The sequence below is a fragment of the Dryobates pubescens genome, chromosome 25, assembly GCF_014839835.1.
Source record: "Dryobates pubescens isolate bDryPub1 chromosome 25, bDryPub1.pri, whole genome shotgun sequence".
Classification (NCBI taxonomy): Eukaryota; Metazoa; Chordata; class Aves; order Piciformes; family Picidae; genus Dryobates; species Dryobates pubescens.
The window spans coordinates 1,408,408-1,427,688 of record NC_071636.1 but is presented as its reverse complement, the minus strand read 5'-3'; the positions used below and the strand labels follow the sequence as shown (position 1 = coordinate 1,427,688).

General features: G+C 58.8%; 1 protein-coding gene across 1 annotated transcript in view; it reads left to right on the top strand.

Annotated features, from left to right (window-relative positions):
* The window catches only part of NF2 (NF2, moesin-ezrin-radixin like (MERLIN) tumor suppressor), a 56,231-nt gene that overhangs the window by 35,752 nt on the left and 1,198 nt on the right, over window positions 1–19,281 (top strand). Inside the window, exons 13-15 of the mRNA XM_054172992.1 lie at window positions 65–170; window positions 6,311–6,441; window positions 9,193–9,352. Coding sequence (XP_054028967.1) covers window positions 65–170; window positions 6,311–6,441; window positions 9,193–9,352 — 397 coding nt within the window. The remainder of the gene's footprint in view (window positions 1–64; window positions 171–6,310; window positions 6,442–9,192; window positions 9,353–19,281) is intronic.

Below are 19,281 nucleotides of genomic sequence, written 5' to 3'. Positions count from 1 at the left end.
TGTCCCTCTTCTGCTTCCTCTGAGCTGGGCTCTGACATGTGCTGCTTGCTGTGGTGCTCTGCAGGGCGAAGGAGGCTGAGCAGCTGAAGCAGGACCTGCAGGAGGCTCGCGAGTCGGAGCGGAGAGCCAAGCAGAAGCTCCTGGAGATCACCAGCAAGTCCTCCTACACGGTGAGACAGTGACCTGTGGCACACTCCCCGGGCCCCAGCCCTGCTCTGCAGCCTGCAGGAGCCTCCTACCCCTCTCCTCTTGGCACAGAGGCAGACAGAAGGCTTCAGAGAGACCCTAGAGCTGCATTTCAGTATCTGAAGGGGGCCTGCAGAAAGGCTGGGGGGGGACTGGGAAGGGTCTCTGCTGATAGGCCAGGGGGCACTGGTTTGAAATCAGAGCAGGACAGATTTAGGTTGGACATCAGGAGGAAGATCTTCACAATGAGAGTGGCAAGATACTGGAACAGGTGTCCCAGGGATGTGGCTGAAGGCCTGTTCCTGGAGAGATTCAAGGTCAGACTTGTGGCCAAGGGCAGCCTGACCTTGGTTGGAAGTGTCCCTGCTGACTACAGGGAGGGTGGACAAGATGACCACACCTGGAATATTGCATCCAGTTTTGGCCTCCCCAGTTCTGGAGAGACAGAGAACTGCTGGAGAGAGCCCAGGGCAGGCTCCAAAGATGCTGAGGGGCCTGGAGCAGCTCTGTGAGGAGCAAAGGCTGAGAGCCCTGGGGCCACTGAGCCTGGAGAAGAGCAGCCCCAGAGAGGAGCTGAGCAATGCTCAGCAAGAGCTAAAGGAGCTGTGGGGGGCAAGAGTCCAGGGACAGCACAAGGGGCAGCAGGCACAAACTGGAGCCCAGGAGGTTCCATCTGAAGAGGAGGAGAAAGCTGTTTGGTGTGAGGGGGCTGAGCCCTGGAGCAGGCTGCCCAGGGAGGTTGTGGAGTCTCCTGGTGTGGAGAGCTTCCAACCCCCCCTGGGCACTGCAAGCAAGCTGCTGGGGGTGCCCTGCTTTAGCAGGGGGGTTGGAGTGGATGATCTCCAGAGGTCACTTCCAATCCCACCCTGCTGGGCTTCTGTGAGAGGGAAAATGAATTCAGCAAACAGGTCAGAGCTGCACTTTGGTGGCTCAGGTGGGGACTGCTCCAGCTCAGCACTAGCCCTTAAAACAGGGTTAAAAAAGCTTGAGGAGAGAGGAGGTCCTTGGTCTGGCTTGGCAGGCTGAGCGTTGTTCAGAACCTGTGCACTCATTCTGTGGGCATAAACTGCAGTTTATCTGTGTGCTGGGGAAGAAAACCTTCCTTGCAAGGAGGTTATTCCATACTTGCCCATTAAGAGGGTTTCACACCTTCCCCTGCAGCAGCTGCTCCTGCTTGCTGCTGGGGACTGACACTCCAGACTGCATGGCCACTGCTCAGACCTGTCTGGCACTTCTGTCCTCAACTCCTCTGATGGTGCTGCAGGGCCTGCAAAAACCCATCAGGAGCTTCCCTCCAGCCAGCTCCCACCTGTCACCACCCCCAGGCTGGCTGCCTGGCTGTGCTGAGGGCTGAGAGCTCGGCGGCATCCGGAGCCAGCCCTGCTGATGGACCTGGAGCTGGCAGCTGAGCTGGTGCTGAGGCTGGCATCTGTACCTGCAGGCTCCTTCATGCAGGCACAGACAGGTCTGGGTTGGAAAGGACCTCTAAAGGCCATCCAGCCCAACCCCCCTGCAGCCAGCAGGGACAGCTGCAACCAGAGCACAGCGGCGTTGGACTGGGTGAGCTTTACAGGTCCCATCCAACCCAAGCCACTCTCTGGTTCTGTGCTGCTGCTGCTGTGTTTGTGTTTGGGGGCAGAGGAGAGGGAGGTGCTGGGATCTGGTTCCTGTGCAGCACTTCAAAGAGGGCCTTTGGGTGAGCCTTCCTCCCCTGCCTGCTCACTGAAGGACCCAGCAGGCAGCTCAGGGGAGGGAACAAGCCCAGGCTGGCCTGGGGCATGAAGCAGCTCTGAGAGCTGCTGTTGGGAGGCTCATCTCCCTCAGGTGGATGGCAGCTCTGACAAACAGTGCACACTTTCAGCTCCTCTCTTCCTTAATGAGGGCTTCATGCTCAACTTGTTCCCTTCTGTACTCTTAGGGCTTGTGCTGTGATGTCCCCTGGCTCTGAGACCTAGACAGGACTTCCCTCAGGGGATCAAGAGCAGGAGGGGGACTGGCTGGATGTTGTTGCAGGCAAGGCAAGCAACAGTTAAATCTTCAGGGCTTTTTTTTCCCTTTTCCAGTTTCCCACCCTGCTTCTTTCAAGCTTGTGTCAGTGTCTTTTTAGTCCTTGAAGCCCAGGCTGCCTTTGTGGTGGGACTGGTAGGTGATGCATGAGAAAGAAGATGTGAAGCTGACTCTCAGGCCATCAGGACTGGCAGAACAATTCATTCTTTACTGCCTTGCTGACAGCTCTTTGCCTCCTTCACTGCCCTTCAGGTACCACTCATGGCAAGATGAAAGGCAGTCACAGCCTCTTGGATCCTCTTGAAGCAGTAAGCAGCTGTCTTAGGCTTGCCCAAGTGCTTGAGGAGTGAAGGACAGGCAGCAGCAGCAACAGGAGGAGCTCTGCCTGCAGAGGAAGCCTCCTGACACCGCTTGCCCTGTGCTCCCCCTGCCTGGCTCTGTGCTGCAGAGGGATGACCTCTGTCAGTGCCATGCCTGCCTGCTTAACTGCAGGCAATTGCTGTAATGCAGTACCAGGGTTAAGCAGTTTGTTTCAGGTGAGGAAACACAGATTGGAGTAGGGCTGTGTGCCCTTTATCAGATGCCTGTGTGGCAGTGGCACTCCTGTCCCCTGGGTTGCAAATCTCTGCCCCTCCCGTGGGGCTTGCCCTGCATCATTGCAGGTGGCAGGGGAGTGCTTGGCTCTCAGTGTTGCACCTCAGTGTGCTCTTTAACCATGGAAGCATGGAATGTTTGGGCTTGGAAGGGACCTTCAAAGGTTATCCTCAGTGAGCAGGCAGGGGAGGAAGGCTCACCCAAAGGCCCTCCATGAAGTGCTGCACAGGAGCCAGATCCCAGCACCTCCCCCTCCTCTGCCCTCAACACACACACACAGCAGTGTGACTGCAGGGTCATGGACTGGTTTAGGTGGGAAGGGACCTGTAAAGGTCATCTAGGGCAACCCCCCTGCAGCCAGCAGGGACAGCTGCAACCAGAGCAGATTGCTCACAGCCCCAGACAACCTCACCTGGAATGCTTCCAGGCAAGGGGCATCTCCCACCTCTGGGCAACCTGGGCCAGGCTCTCCCCACCCTCAGTGTCAAACATTTCTCCCTTCTCTCCAGGCTGAATCTCCCTCTTTCAGCTTCAAACCATCACCCCTTGTCCTGGCACAACAGGCCCTGCTCAAAAGATTGTCCTCAGCTTTCTTTGCTCTTCCCTTACTCTTCCTCACTGCTGCTGCTCTCTGATTTCTCCCAGGTTTTCCTTGCTGAGGACAGCCAAGAAGTGTCTGTGGTAACCCTGACAAATTGGTGTCTGCACTTAATGGTTGCAGCAACTGAAATTCCTGTTACTGCTCTTGCTTGGGCTTGTTTTTAAAGCACAACTCACTGAGCTGGTGCTGGCTAAAATCCTAAAGGTTATTTGAAGGCCAGCAGGCTGCTCCTGATGCTCCTGGCTGCCCTGCCTGGCAGAGCTGGGAGAAGCTCACGTGGGAAGGGCTTTGCAAACAGCTCTGTGGCTTACATGGGAAGAGAATTGAATCTCCTCCTAGCTGGAGCACCTCTGCCATGAGGATAGGCTGAGGGAGCTGGGGGTGTTCAGCCTGGAGAAGAGGAAACTCTGGATGGACCTTTGAGCTGCCTTCCAATAGCTGAAGGGATCCTGCAGGAAGGCAGAGAGGCTGTTCCTAAGGGTATCTGAGAAAGGCCAAGGGGGAAGGGTTTGAAGCTGAGGGAGAGCAGGGTTAGCCTGGAGCTTAGGAAGAAGTTCTTCAGTCTGAGGGTGGTGAGACTCTGGTATGGGTTGCCCAGGGAGGCTGTGGATGTCCCCTCCCTGGAGGTGTTCAAGGCCAGGCTGGATGAGGCCTTGAGCAGCCAAGTCTGGTTGAGAGGTGTCCCTGGCCATGGCAGGGAGGTTGGAGTAGATGATCTCTGAGGTCTCTTCCAGCCTAAGCCATTCCACGATCCATGTAGTGCTGAAATCAGGGGAGGGCTGTGGCAGAGCTGTCCCCTTGCCCTGGGGACTGGAATTCAAACACTCTGCTTCCAGTGCCTGCTCCTGAATCCATGTGGCTGTATCCTGCCCTGGAAGCCATTGCACAGGGGAGCAAGAAACCCTCTTTCCTTCTTCTGTGAGTCTTAACTTTTGGGTGCTGCCTTGTTTAGGCTTGTCCTAGGTGGTTGCATCCCTGCTTTGCCTCCTGAGGGTGAAGGGAGTGCCACCCCTGCCGGCTCTGTGCAGCCAGAGGGCCGAGCTGGGGGCCGGCCCTGGCTGTTTGTGCACGCCAGGCTGGCAGCGAGGGAAGGGGCAGGTTATTGTGCAGAGTAAATCTGTCACCACAGGTCCTGGGGAGGCAAAGCTCACTGCAAACCATCCCTGGAGCAGCCCAGATAGGAGAAATGAGGGAAAGAAGCTGGAGCTGAAGATCTGGGTCGCTGGAGCTGGTAGCTTAACACCATCTCCTGCCACCCCCCCAGGCCAGGCTGCTCTGGGTGTGTTGGTTTCATTACAGGGATCACTTAAAGCAAGCAGGAGCAGCTAGCAGCGAGGTGGGTGCCTTTTAGGTGCTGGGCTGGATTTCTCCTGTCCAGAATGAGGGCTCAGCACACTGGCAGAGGCTCTGACTCAGCTGCAGGCACATATTCTGCTGTCTGAAGCCACTGTGCCACCCTTGACATGTGCCACCGCTTGCGACCTCGTGTAACGTGTTGGGAGAGCAGAGCGATGGCTTGAGCCAGGCCACTTATCCTCTGCTGGTAATGAGGTCATTTGTTAGAGCTGTGACAGGGGTTTGGACTGGGAGAAGGGACATTTTTTTAGGGGAAGATAAAAATCTGAGTGTGTGTCTGTGGGGGATGTCACAGCCTTTCCAGGAGGAGGAATGTCCCAGGCTCCTGCTCGGGGGCGATACGAATCGTTCCCTGCCTTGCCTCTGCGTTTCCCAGCAGTGCCTCCTGGCTGCTTGGAACTGCAAACTGCTGCCAAGATAAAAGTGTGTCAGCCTGGGTTGTGGACCCTAAGCTGCACCCCAAGTTAAGCCTTGGGGTTAGGTTGCTCTTGGTTCATGCTTTGGGGGGCAGTGAGGTGCAGGACCCTGCTGTCACACACACAGAGTCTTGCATTGCCGCTCTTCAAACCTTGTGCTTCACCAATGTGATTTACACAGAGGCACAGACGGCACCAGCTTGGAAGGGACCCTCCAAGGGCATCTTGTCCACCCCCCCTGCAGTCAGCAGGGACAGCTCCAACTAGAGCAGGCTGCCCAGGGATCCATCAGCTCTGATCTTGAAAGTTTCCAGGGACAGGGCCTCACAACCACATCCCTGGGCAGCCTGTCCCAGTGTCTCCCCAGCCTCACTGTGCAGAACTTCCTCCTGATGTCCAGCCTGAATCTGCCCTGCTCCAGTGTCAAGCCATTGACCCTCATCCTATCACTGCAAGCCCTTCTAAGCAGTCCCTCTGCAGCCTTCCTGTAGGTCCCCTTCAGATAGTTAATGTTAGATAGCTGTCAGATAGCTCTCGAGGAGCGACTTCTGCCCAACATTGTTGTCAAACTGAGATTATGCTGAGGTGTGTCAACAGGTTTTGAAGGCAGGGGTTGGTTTGTGTCCTCTTTATCTCTGCAAAGAGCAGAGAGAGGAGCAATAGCTCTGAACTGAAGGGGGAGTGGAGCAGGAGGGGGCTTTCAGGCTGGGCTGGTGCTCGGAGCACCGGGCACTGCAGCACCTTGGAGTGCTCAGCATCCTCTGTGCTGAGATCAGCAGCTGGTCAGAGAATCAGCCAGGTTGGAAAAGACCTCAGACATCATCAAGTCCAACCCAATACCTAACACCTCATGGTCTGCTCTCCAGAAGGTGTGAGGCTGGGTCAGACAAACCAGGTGGTGGTTCCTCAGGACCACCTCTGCCCCTTCCCCTTCCCCGGTGAGATCCTTCCCGCGCGCCTCCGCTGGCGGCCGGCGTGCCCCCACCCCCTGCCACCAGCGTGGTGCCACCTGTGGGAGCAGCAGCTCAGGGTGTTGCTACAGCACCCTGTGCTGGCTGCTGAGGTGGTGCTTTGATCCTCCCTTGATGCTGCAGAAGGTTTGCTGCAGGATTCCTCCACAGTGGTTCATCAGCGCTGTGTCTCTCTCCAGCAGGCCATGAACTCGAGCACGCCGCCGCTGCCGACAGACCTGCCCAGCTTCAACCTCATCAACGAGAGCCTCTCCTTCGACTTCAAGGATACAGACATGAAGAGGCTGTCCATGGAAATCGAGAAGGAGAAGTATGTGGCATGCATCCAGGCTAGGCCAGGGCTGGGATGTCAGGGGGACCTGAAGAAGAGCGCAGCCAGCAGGTCAAGGGAGGTTTCTTCTCCCACTCTGCTCTGCCCTGGAATATTGCATCCAGTCCTGGCCTCCCAGTTCTGGAGAGACAGGGAAGTGCTGGAGAGAGCCCAGGGGAGGTTCCAAAGATGCTGAGGGGCCTGGAGCAGCTCTGTGAGGAGCAAAGGCTGAGAGCCCTGGGGCTGCTGAGCCTGGAGAAGAGCAACCCCAGAGGGGATCTGAGCAATGCTCAGCAAGAGCTAAAGGAGCTGTGGGGGGCAAGAGGCTGGGGCCAGACTCTGCTCAGTGGTGCCCAGGGACAGCACAAGGGGCAGAGGGCACAAACTGGAACCCAGGAGATTCCATCTGAACAGGAGGAGAAACTTGTTTGGTGTGAGGCTGCTGGAGGCCTGGAGCAGGCTGCCCAGGGAGGTTGTGGAGTCTCCTTGTGTGGAGAGCTTCCAACCCCCCCTGGGCACTGTGCTGCTGGGCAAGCTGCTGGGGGTGCCCTGCTTTAGCAGAGGGGTTGGAGTGGCTGATCTCCAGAGGTCCCTTCCAAGCCTCACCACGCTGGGACTCTGGGGTTTGTGCCTCAGTTGCCACAGGGGCAAGCCAGCTCTCGTTGGGGCTGGAAGTGTCTGTGTTGCAGAGACAGCCAGCAGCAGCAGCCTGGCTGCTGGGGCACTGAGCTGGTAGCTGAGTGTCCAGAGGTGCTGGAGGCAGCTGGGATGTGTGCTGAGGTCCCCCCCCTGGGGCTCTCATCCCTTCCTCCTGGAATCTGCGTCCCGGTTCGCCAGGAAAGCTGAGCGCCAGCAAGCGTGGCTGTGGTGAGCAGCTTTGAGCTGGTGCTCCCCTGAGGGGGGAGGGCAGCCTTCAAGATTGCCAGTTGAGCTGAAATCAAAGCAGAGCAGATTCTAATCTCTGCAGGAATAATGTGCTTTGTTCCTTGACTTGGGGGGTAGATCAAAGCCAGAAGGGCTCTCCCATAGTTCTCTGGCCACAGCTTCCTGGGGGCTGGAATGAAACACCCTGGGACCCCAGAGGGTGGTTGGTTGTGCCTCTGCTCAGGCCCCTCTCTGCCTCCCCCAGACACTGGGCTAGAGGCAGAGGTTAGGGACTTTCCCTGAAGCCAGAAAGAAACAGAGAGAAGCTGACAATAACAGGATAATTCCTGGTTCTGTACCCAGGTTGCTAACTAGGTCATCCCACTCTCCTGAGCAGGAAGAGCTTGGCTCTGCTGCAAGCTGAGAGCTGTAGCCTGCTTCTGCTGGCTGCTCCGGGACTGTTCTCCTTCCTCAGGTGCTGAGCTAAACCCTGCTGCAGGTTTTGGCACTCTGGGAGGGTTCTTGTTAGCCTGCTGCTGCTTGGACCTGGCTCTCAGTGTTTCATCACAAGTACAGAGCTGGTGTGGTGTGATTTTTCTCCAGTCCATGCTGCACCATGCAAGGGCTGAGCCCTGACAAGGGCTGGCTTTGGTGGCTTGGGGTTTTTTTTGTCTTTCCTTTTTTGGGAGCCTTTTCTCCCTCCCAGGCATACTGTGTGTCTCAAAAATACCTGGTGTCTTGGGGGCAGTGCTTGCTCCCACACAATTCTACAAGCTCAGTGCTTCTGAACCATGAGAAGGCAGTACAGGAGGGACCTTCCTCACTGCCAGCATTTGTGCTGTTGAGTTTGTGAGCTGGGCTTGAGCGAGGGTGTGGTGGAATGGAGCTGAAGCCAGCACCATGGAGACTGAAACTGTGTGGTCATGGTCCTAGAATCACTGAATGGTAGGGGTTGGATGGGACCTCCAGAGATCACCCAGTCCAACTCCCCTGCCACTCAGGGCAGCTCACACAGGAACACATCCAGGTGTGTTTGAAAGTCTCCAGAGCAGGAGACTCCACAACCTCTCTGGGCAGCCTGCTCCAGGCCTCCAGCAGCCTCACACCAAAGAAGTTTCTCCTCATGCTGAGGTGGAACTTGCTGGCTTCCAGCTTAGCCCTGGTGTTCCTTGTCCTGTCACAGGGCACCACCAAACAGAGCCTGGCACCTTCAACCTGACAGCCACCCCTCAGATATTCATAGACATGGATAAGGTCTCCTCTCAGCCTTCTCCTCTCCAGACTAACCAGCCCCAGGCCTCTCAATCTTTCTCCAAGCAGAGATGTTCCAGGCCCTTCATCATCCTCACAGCCTCTCTTGGGCTCTCCAGCAGATCTCTGTCTCTCTGGAATTAGGAATCCCAAACTAGGATGCAATATTCCAGGTGTGGTCTCCCCAGGCATGGACTGGTTTGAGTTGGAAGGGACCTCTGAAGCTCACCCAGTCCAACCCCCCTGCAGCCAGCAGGGACAACCCCAACCAGAGCAGGTTGCTCAGAGGCACAACCAACCTCAGCTGGAATGCTTCCAGGCATGAGGCATCTCCCACCTCTCTGGGCAGCCTGGGCCAGGCTCTCACCACCCTCAGCATCAAAAATGTCTTCCTCTTACCAATATATTGATGAAGATATTGAGCAGCAGTGGCCCCAGTGCAGACCCCTGAGGGACACCATTGTCACCCATCTCCACCTGGGCATGGAGCCGTTGACCACCACCCTTCGGATGCCATCATCCAACCAGTTCCTTACCCACTGCACACTTTCCCTGTTGCAATTCTGCTGTCAGCTGCCAGAGTCTCCCATCACCACGTGCCAGGACTAAGCCAGGTCTCTGTTGGTTTCCTGCTAGGGTGGAGTACATGGAGAAGAGCAAGCACCTGCAGGAGCAGCTGAACGAGCTGAAGACCGAAATCGAGGCGCTGAAGCTGAAGGAGAGGGAGACAGCCCTGGACATCCTGCACAATGAGAACACCAGCAGAGGCAGCAGCAAGCACAACACCATCAAAAAGGTACCAGAGGGCTCCAGTTTGTACCTCACCTGATGAAACCCCTTTAGCACCAGCCCCCCCTTCTGTTTTGCACAAGTTGTTATAATAAAAGTGGTTTTTTGTTAGGCTTTTCTCCCCTGGCTGCTTAGCTTGGAACCAGGGGACTGCAGCTGCTGCTGCCCTGTGTGTGCACAACCAGGAGACAGCTGCACTGCTGCGTGGAGGGAGGTTTGCAAAGGGCTCTCAGGGTCTGAAGGTCTTGCTGAACCTTAGCCAGAAATGCCCAGGGGTGCTGTTAGAAGGGATTTGCAACCCTGGTGGTGCTGGGAACAGGAAAACCCTTCCTGCCCAGTGCAGGCATTCCCTGCAGGTGTTGCCAGGGAGCCACACTGAGCTTGTCTGGGGAATAATAGGGACAGAAATACTCCTGGCTTCCTGGCTCTCAGCAGCAAAAGCCAAAAGCTTCATCCTCTCTTTTAAGCTGTTGTGAAGAAACCTGTAGTGCAGATTCCCATGCTGGCAGCAGAGTCTTTCACTGGCAGGGGGGTGGGGGAGCTGCCTGCAGCCTGTGCTGGGGACCTCAAAACCACCTGCTTTAGAGGAGTGGCTTAGCCAGAGAGCTGAGGTCTGGCTCTGCTAGCCCAGAGTCACACCTGAGAGGTGCCCACAGAGCCCATTCCTTGCTTTCCATCCCATTCTTCTCCTCTTGCTTAGCAGCTCTGCTGTTCTCCCAGCTGGGCTCAGGGCAGTGAGGGGCTGGGGGCACATCCACAGCTGGTCCAGTGGGATGGAGTGCTCAGCCCCACTCACCCCCAAAGCCTTTCTGACCCTCCCAAAGCCTTTTTTTGTGTGTTTGGTTTTACTCCCACCCTGCAGAGGCTTTTCCCCAGCTGGTGTCCTGCCAGCAGCCCTCCTTCTGAAGGACTTCAGTGTAGCCCAGGATGGGCCATAACAGCCCCAGGCTTTCAACCCAAATCCTTCTCTCTCTGCTGCTCCCAGCTGAGAGTTCTGTCTGGACCGATTTGAAGGCACCAGCTCGTGGTGGCTTTCATGTCTGGGAGCCTGTGATCACTGAACTGGGGCAGGGAAATGGATCTAGCAGATCTTGCTCCCTGGTTTCCCCGTGCTGGCCCTGAGCTATTCAGGTTCCTGTCCCACCAGAGCAGAGGATATAAACAGCTTCACAGCCCCTTTGGTCGTGGCAGGCTCCAAAGGCATTTCTGCTCCCGGTAGGTTTGGGCAGGTCCTGTCTGCGTGCTCAGAGTCCTCAGTTGAAAGGGGAAATGCTGAGCCGCACACTTGTGCCAGAGGCCGGGGGATGGGCCCATTTGTCTCACTTAAAGGCGGTGGCTGGGACTTCATTTCCATCTCTGCCGGGGCCGGTGGCTGCAGCTGGCTCTCTGCAGCCAGTCTTCTGCTGCTTTGAAGCTGGAGCGTCTCCTTGTCTCCTCCCAGGGGAGGGGACCCGAGCTGGCTTGGCTCCTGCGCCTCAGCCGGCAGGAGCAAAGGCTTCCACAGCAGTCTGTGAGCCGAGCACACCAGGAGGAGAATCCCAGGCTGCTTTTGTTGGCGCCACCGGGAGGTCAGGAGGGCTTTGGCTTTGCAGTTGTGATGGGAAGGGAGTGCAAAACCCAGGTTCAGCAAGGCTGGGACGGTCCCAGCCCCTTGCCCCACCTGGAGGCTGCTGCTGGCTTCCCTCTGAGCAAGCTGCAGAGTGCACCACATGCAACCACTCCTCTCACAGAGGACTTTCCTCTTCTTCTTCTTCTTCTTCTTCCTCGTTTTGTTTTGCTGGTTTAGCCTCAAGCCCAGGGCAGAAGACCTATCTGCATTTGAGACTTCCAAGTAGGTTGCTGCCAGGTACTCTGTGTGGGGTGATGGGATCACTGGCTGTGATACTAACCCCTGCATGAGCTTGCCTGCATAGCCAGCTCCTGCTGCTCCCACCCCTGCCACGCTTCTCACACAGGCTCTGGTGCTGGTCAGGCTGGGCTGGCCACAGCCCAGCACCCTGCTCATGGCCACCAAGGACCTGTGCAGCACAGAATCACACAATGCTTTGGGCTGGAAGGGACCTTAAAGGTCACCTAGGTCCAACCCCCCTGCCATGGCCAGGGACACCTGCTGCTACAGCACCCTGCTCAAGGCCCCATCCAACCTGCCTCTGAACACTTCCAGGCCTGCAGCCTCCCCAGCTCCTCTGTGCAACCTCTCCCAGTGCCTCACCACCCTCATGGGGAAGGATTTCTTCCTCATGTCTAATCTCAGTTCAGCTTCTCCCAGTTTGAAGCCATTACCCCTGCCCTGTCACTCCATGCCTTGCCACAAGGCCCTCTCCAGCCCTCCTGTAGCTCCCTTCAGGCACTGGAAGGCTGCTCTAAGGTCTCCCTGGAGCCTTCTCTGCTCCAGGCTGCCCAAGCCCAACTCTCAGCCTGGCCTCCCAGCAGAGGGCTTCCAGCCCTGCCAGCATTGCTGTGGCCTCCTCTGGCCCTGCTCCAACAGGTCCCTGGCTGTGCTGAGGACTCCAGAGCTGCCCCAGCACTGTATGGAGGTCACAGCAGAGGGGCAGAATCCCCTCCCTGCCCCTGCTGCCCACCCTGCTGGGGATCAGCCCAGGGCAGGGCTGGCTCTGGGCTGGCAGTGCTGGGTGCTGGCTCCTGTCCAGCTTTTCACCCCCCCAGCACCTCCAAATCCTTCTCCTCAGGGCTGCTCTCCATCCATTCTCCACCCAGCCTGGATCTGTGTGTGTCACAGGCAGTCACCCTGCCCAGCCCTCCCTCCCTCAGCAGCCTTCTCAGCCTCTCTGCATCCATCCCTCCACCTGATCCTCCATGCTGGGAAGTGCCTTTCTTGGCAGAAGTTGAGTTGGCAGCATCAGTGGGGGGAGTGCAGGCTCAGACACTTGAATAATTAACCATGCCTGTTGTGCTCTGCTGCCAGTGCCTGGGAATTGAGTGGAGGTGCAGGGTGGCCTTTGAAGAGTTCTTTAATGAAGTGAAGCAAGACCTTCCCCCTTGCCTGCTGCAGAAAGGAAGGGAGGGGTTGAAAGCAAACCCAAACAAACAGAGCACAGCAGCTCCTTGCTGCCCAGACTGGTCCCAACAGTCCACAAATGCCTCCTCTGTCGCCATGCAGCAGCACTTGGAGGTGTTCACAGCATCACAGGATGCTAGGGGTTGGAAGGGACTTCCAGAGATCATCCAGCCCAAGCCCCCTGCCAGAGCAGGAGCAGAGACTCCAGCACAGGGCACACAGAACACATCCAGATGGGGCTGGAGAGGCTCCAGAGCAGGAGACTCCACAACCTCTCTGGGCAGCCTGCTCCAGGCCTCTGGGAGCCTCCCAGGGCAGAAGTTCCTCCTCCTGCTGAGCTGCAACCTCCTGGGCTGCAGTTTCCATCCCTTGCCCCTTGGCCTATGCCAGGCTGCAGCTGAGCAGAGCCTGTGCCCTGCCTCCTGCCCCCCAGCCCTCAGAGATTTAGAAGCATTCCTTAGATCCCCTCTCAGGCTTCTCCTCTGCAGCCTCAGCAGCCCCAGGGCTCTCAGCCTCTCCTCCCAGGGCAGTGCTGCAGTCCCTCACTCATCCTGGTAGCCTCTGTTGGGCTCTCTGCAGCAGGTCCCTGTCCCTCCTGAGCTGGGGAGCCCAGGGCTGGGTGCAGTGCTCCAGGTGAGGTCTGAGCAGGGCAGAGCAGAGGGGGAGGAGAACCTCCCTGGCTCTGCTGGGCACACTCTGAATGCTGAGTGTGCTGTCAGCCTCTGCCTGCTGGAGCAGCATCACAGCAGCCTCAAGCAGATGGCTGGGGACACAGCCAGTGTCTGCTGGTTGCTCTTGGGGCCAGGCTTGGGTGGGTGTCTGGGGAGGCTGCTCTTGATCACCATCACTCTTTGGGATGCCAGCTGTCAGAGCCACCCTCCTGCCTGCCTGTCCCCTGCTCCTCCAGCATGACTCCAGCTCTCCCAGCGCTGTGTCTCTTCTTTCCAGAGCCTGCTTTGCCCTGGGGATTTGCCCTCAATCTGCAGGCTGTGTGCAGAGTATCCACTCCCTGCTTCAGGAGGGTGACCTTGAGGAAGCTTTCTTGCTCTTTCCCTGAGCATGGCTCCTGCACTCCCACAGAGTTCAGTGAGTTTTGGCTAGGGCAGGCAATGACTTGGCTGTTGCTCATCAGGGTGGGTGGCAAACCCAGTGCTAAGCACCTTGGGGAAAGGCTTTTGTTGCTGGGGACCTGCAGGTGACCATGGAGCAGTTTCCCAGCACCTTTCCAGCTACACAGATTGCATCAGGTTGGAAGGGAGCCCCCAAGGGCATCCTGTCCAACCCCCCTGCAGGCAGCAGGGACAGCTCCAGCCAGAGCAGGCTGCACAGGGACACAGCCAGGCTGAGCTTGGATGTCTCCAGGGATGAAGCCTCAACCACCTCCTGGCATCCCTGGCAGTGTGTAAGAAAAGCCTGGATGAGGCCCTTGGTGCCATGGGCTGGTTGGGTGACAGGTTGGAGCTGATGACCTTGGAGGTCTCTTCTGACCTGGTTGATTCTGTGCAAGTCTGTGATCAGGTTGTCCAGAACCCCCTCCAGCCTCCAGGGCTGGGGCTTCTACCACCTCCCCGGGCAACCCGTGCCAGTGTCTCACCAGCCTCAGGGTAAAGAACTTCAGCTTCAGTGCCTGTGAGGAGCCCCCTCCCCTCCCCTCCCCTCCCCTCCCCTCCCCTCCCCTCCCCTCCCCTCCCTTCCCCTCTCCTCCCCTCCCCTCTCCTCCCCTCCCCTCTCCTCCCTTCCCCTCCCACCCCGCGGTGAAGGCAGCTGCAGGGTGCGCTGCTGCTGTGTGACCTCTGGGGCTTGTTGCCTGCCTTTGAAGATGCCTGCTGAGTGTCTCATGCTTAATGACGTGGTTACCATGCTAATCCCTTCGGATGAGCTCTGTGGGCACAGCACCAGCACCTCGGCTGCAAGCTGATTTCCCTGCGCCCGGGGCTGGTGCTGCCGGCTCCGGCTGCCTGGGCCCCGGCTGCCTGGGCTGGCACTGCCTGGGCTGGCACTGCCTGGGCCCCAGCTGCCTGGGCTGGCACTGCCTGGGCCCCGGCTGCCTGGGCCCTGGCTGCCTGGGCTGGCACTGCCTGGGCTGGCACTGCCTGGGCCCCGGCTGCCTGGGCCCTGGCTGCCTGGGCTGGCACTGCCTGGGCTGGCACTGCCTGGGCCCCGGCTGCCTGGGCTGGCACTGCCTGGGCTGGCACTGCCTGGGCCCCGGCTGCCTGGGCTGGCACTGCCTGGGCCCCGGCTGCCTGGGCTGGCACTGCCTGGGCTGGCACTGCCTGGGCTCCGGCTGCCTGGGCTGGCACTGCCTGGGCTCCGGCTGCCTGGGCTCCGGCTGCCTGGGCTCCGGCTGCCTGGGCTCCGGCAGGGCTCTGCCGCTTAGGCTGCAGTAGGAGATGGGAAGCTCCACTCCTTCCTCGGATCCTCCAGCGCAGGAAGGCTCCCAGGACAGGCTGCTGCTCTGCCCTCAGCCAGGCCTTTGGCTGCAGGGCCTTTTCTTCTCGCACAGCCATGCTTATTTGCGGCGATTTAAGCCCTGTGATGTACCCAGGCCAGGAGGAGATCTCCACGCCTGTGCCCAGACAAGCAGCTTTGTCCTTTGGCAGGGCTGTGCTCCTTCCACAGACCTCTCCCTGCCAGGCTTCCCCTCCAACACAGCATCTCTCTGGGGCTTCAGCTCGCTCCGTGGGGCTCCTGCAGGCCCCGGTGCTGAGCTGAGCTGCTGCCGGCTCTGCTCCTGCCGGCTCCTCTCCTGGCTGGTCCTGGTTGTGGTGCAGCATTGCCCTCAGCTTCATGGAGTCACAGGATGGTTTGGGCTGGAAGGGAACTTAAACATAGAGCATTTAGCCCCAGCCCCCTGCCATGGGCAGGGTGACCTTCCACCAGCCCAGCTTGCTGCAGGCCTCCTCCAGCCTGGCCTTGAAACACCTCCAGGCAGGGGGCAGCCACAGCCTCCCTGGGCAACCTGTGCCAGAGTCTCACCACCCTCCCTACTCTCCAGTCTCAATCTGCCCTCCTCAAGCTTCAATCCATTGCCCCTGGTCCTGTCACTGCAAGGCCTTTGTCCAAAGTCCCTCCCCAGCTTCCTTGTATAACAGGAGATGTTTTCCAGCTGTTGAGACACTGGAGGTGTGGATCAGCTACCTCAGATCTGTTTGTCTCTCACCAGCAGCCCAGCCTGGGCTCCCTTCAGCAGCAGGCCACAAGCAGTTGTGTGCCACCCCACTCCTGCAGACACAGCAGTGTCCCCTTTGGGTGTAGGTGATGAGCTGCAGCTGTTGAGCACAAGGGCAGAGCAAAGTGGCCCTCTGCAGGTTTGTCTTCACTCCTCTCACCTTCAGGGTACATAGTCCTCTACAGCAGGCCACTGGTGAGTTAGTGGTGGGCACTGCCATCCCAGTCTCCTGTGATGCTGCTGTGCCACCACCCAGTGTCATGAGGCTGCTGCATCAGCTGGGCAGGCAGAAGGGTTGCAGGAGAGAGAGGCTGTGGAGTCTCCTTCCCTGGAGAGATTCCAGCCCCCCCTGGCCACTGTGCTGCTGGGCAAGCTGCTGTGGGTGCCCTGCTGTAGCAGGGGGGTTGGACTGGATGAAGCCCAGAGGTCCCTTCTAACCTCCACCATGCTGGGAGTCTGTGGGAGGCAGCTGCTGGGGCAGACAGCTTCCCTCTGCCCTTTTCCAGCCTGCTAGAGATCACTTGAAGGTGTCCCTCAAGGGCTTCAACTGATCCTCTGGGGGCTCTTTGTCATCTCCTGGAGACTCCTTTCCTCACCTCTCCCCTCCTGGGCCCTGCAGACCCCTCTGCTGCAGTGGTGTGCAGGGGGGGTGCAGCACATGATTGTGCCTCTGGAGCTTCACCTCAGCACAAGAAACTCTCCTGAGGTGGGAAGGGCAGAAGGAGGGAGCCTGGGTGGCATGGAGCAGGCTGAGCTGCATGCCTCAGGTCATCCTTTTCCCTGTGGCAGCCCAGACAGGGATGAGCTCCCCTCTGGATCTGCAGCATTGCTGGGGAGGGGAAGGCTGTGTGCTGCAGAGCAGGCACACCACCAGCCAGGGGCTTCCTGGAGAAGCAGCAGAGGCATTTCCCATCCCCTTGGGAGCTGCCAGGGCAGGGAGGAAGGACAAGTAAGGACTTCTTGCCCTGCCTGGCACCCAGCTTGGACACAGGCAAGAGCTGGGAGATTCCCAGTGAGCAGAGCAGCTCTGGACACCTCTGGGCACACATTTTCCAAGCACAGGAGGAGATGGAGGCATCTCCCACATGGATCTCACCCACAGGTACCTGTGTGTCCACTCTGCTGAGACCCCTCCTGCAGTGCTGGGGCCAGCTCTGGGGTCCCCAGCACAGACAGGGACCTGTTGGAGCAGGGCCAGAGGAGGCCACAGCAATGCTGGCAGGGCTGGAAGCCCTCTGCTGGGAGGCCAGGCTGGGAGGGTTGGGCTTGGGCAGCCTGGAGAGGAGAAGGCTCCAGGGGGACCTCCGAGCAGCCTTCCAGTGTTTGAAGGGGGCCCCAGGAGAGCTGGGGAGGGACTTTGTACAAAGGCATGGAGTGGCAGGATGAGCAGCAGTGGCTTCAGGCTGGAAGGAGCTCAGTTTAGGCATTAGGAGGAAATTCTTCCCCGTGAGGGTGGTGAGGAACTGGCACAGGTTGCCCAGGGGAGCTGTGGAGCCTCCAAGCCTGGAGGTGTTCAAGGCCAGGCTGGATGAGGCCTTGAGCATCATGGTCTAGTGGGAGGTGTCCCTGCCCCTGGCAGGGGGTTGGAACTAAATGATCTGTGAGGTCCCTCCCGACCTTCTCCACTGCTTCCCACCCTGCTCCTCCTCGGAGCTGGGAAGTGCAACTCCCTGGCAGCTAAAGTGGGACACCCAGCAGCCTCCTTCCCTTGTTTACAAAGGAGGCAGAGGAAACAAGGCAACGTCAGGCCTATCAGCTATTTTTGTGGCAGCCTTTGAAAAGTGTTTCCTTCAACTGGAGCATCATCTTCTGCCTTTCAAAGAGCCTCATCAAAGCCTCGGGGGCCGGGGAGAAGTTGTGCTGGGGAGAGAATAAACGGCAGCGTGGGAGGAAGGGAGCAGCGGCTGCCGGGGGGGGGAGGGCTGGGTTCGGTTCCAGAACAGGGCAAGGGGAAGGTTGACCTGGCTGGCAGGGCTTGGGAGAACAGGTAGGGATGGAGGAAGATGAGCAGGGGGGGCAATGAAGGAGGATTTGGTGCGGGCAGCACCGGGCAGGGGCAGCAGATCTCCCTCCCGGCAGCAGCAGCACGGTGCCCCCAGCATCACTGCCACGAGTCACCCCCTCCAGCCTTGCCAGGCTGTGGGGTGGACCCAGGAGATGAGGCAGGCTAAGCCTCTCCCTGTTGCTTGGGACGATGGGGAAAGGCCTTTCTCCTGCTCTGTGCCCCACTCCCAGGGGCTGGGGGCTCGCTGGGGGCCTGGGTGGATGCTCTCTGTTGGGGCTGCAGGCCTGGCACCGGTTCAGCACTCTGCTGATTGGGTTAGCCACTCCAAACCACATTTGGCTGTTGAGGGGCTTATTGCCTTGCTTCTCTTTGTGGTTCCTCAAATCAAATCAGTCCAGCAGCCCTGGGTAGGAGCAGAGCTCAGAGGAACCCCAGTGCAGGAATGCAGGGAGTGGGACTCTCCCCTTCCTCCTATCTTGATTCACTCCAGCTCTGGCTGCTTAATTGCACTCCCTCCCTCTCCCTCTAAATTTTCTTTGATGGCTCTGGGAGTGCACTTGGAGCCCACCCTCCCTCCTGCAGGAAGGAGATTATCATAATACTGCTTGTAAATCAAGTTTTTTCTCTTCCCCCCCTCCCCCCTTCCCCCCCTTCCCTGCACTGACGAGAATGTAACTTGCTCTTAATCACTCTGCCTCTCCTGCACAGCCTGGGGGGCAGGCACGGAGAGTTACTGCTCCTTGCCTGGCTGGGCAGAGGGGACACAGAGGGTGCAGGGAGCGTGCAGAGGGGACACAGAGGGTCAGAGGGGACACAGAGGGTGCAGAGGGGACACAGAGGGTGCAGGGAGCATGCAGAGGGGACACAGAGGGGCAGAGGGGACACAGAGGGTGCAGAGGGGACACAGAGGGTGTAGGGAGTGTGCAGAGGGGACACAGAGGCTGCAGAGGGGACACAGAGGGTGTAGGGAGCATGCAGAGGGGACACAGAGGGTGCAGGGAGTGTGCAGAGGGGACACAGAGGTTGCAGAGGGGACACAGAGGGTGTAGGGAGTGTGCAGAGGGGACACAGAGGCTGCAGAGGGGACACAGAAAGTCAGAGGGGACACAGAGGGTGCAGGGAGCATGCAGAGGGGACACACAGGGTGCAGAGGGTTTGCAAAGGGCCTGCAGGCCACCTCAGGGCTTTTCCCTGGCAGATGAAGAGGCTGGGCCAGGGCCATTCTCTCCTCCTTGCTTTATTGATGCTGCAAAGAGCCGAAGCAGCTGCCCTCTGTGAGGGGCTGGGATTTCCCTGCAGAGCTCCCACTGCAGGAGACGGAGAGCGAGCTGGGCCGCAGGGCACCTCCCTGGACCCCTGCAGTGCTAGGTGGGCTCAGTCGAGCTGCCATGGGGCTCACTGCCCTGAGGAGCTTCCCGTGGCTCTGCCCTTCCTCCTCCAGCGGGCCCCTGGGGTTTTGTGGTGGCACAGCCACGCCACCGGCAGCCCTCACCCGAGCGCGGGGAGCTGGGCTCGCCCTGCCTGCCGCTGCTCAGCGGCGACAAATGCCAGGCTAGGAGAAAGCACAAGCAGTGTGTGGGGGTTCCCTGCAGGATCATGGGCGCTGGGGGGGGGTCACTGTGCAGTCAGGAGCAGCCCTCATTTCCTCCCTGTGTGTAATTGTCTGTGAGCAGGCAGCTGCTGGAGTGCTGCCAGGCAGCTCCCATCCCAATCCCCACCGCGGCGGCTGCCGGAGGAGCCTTT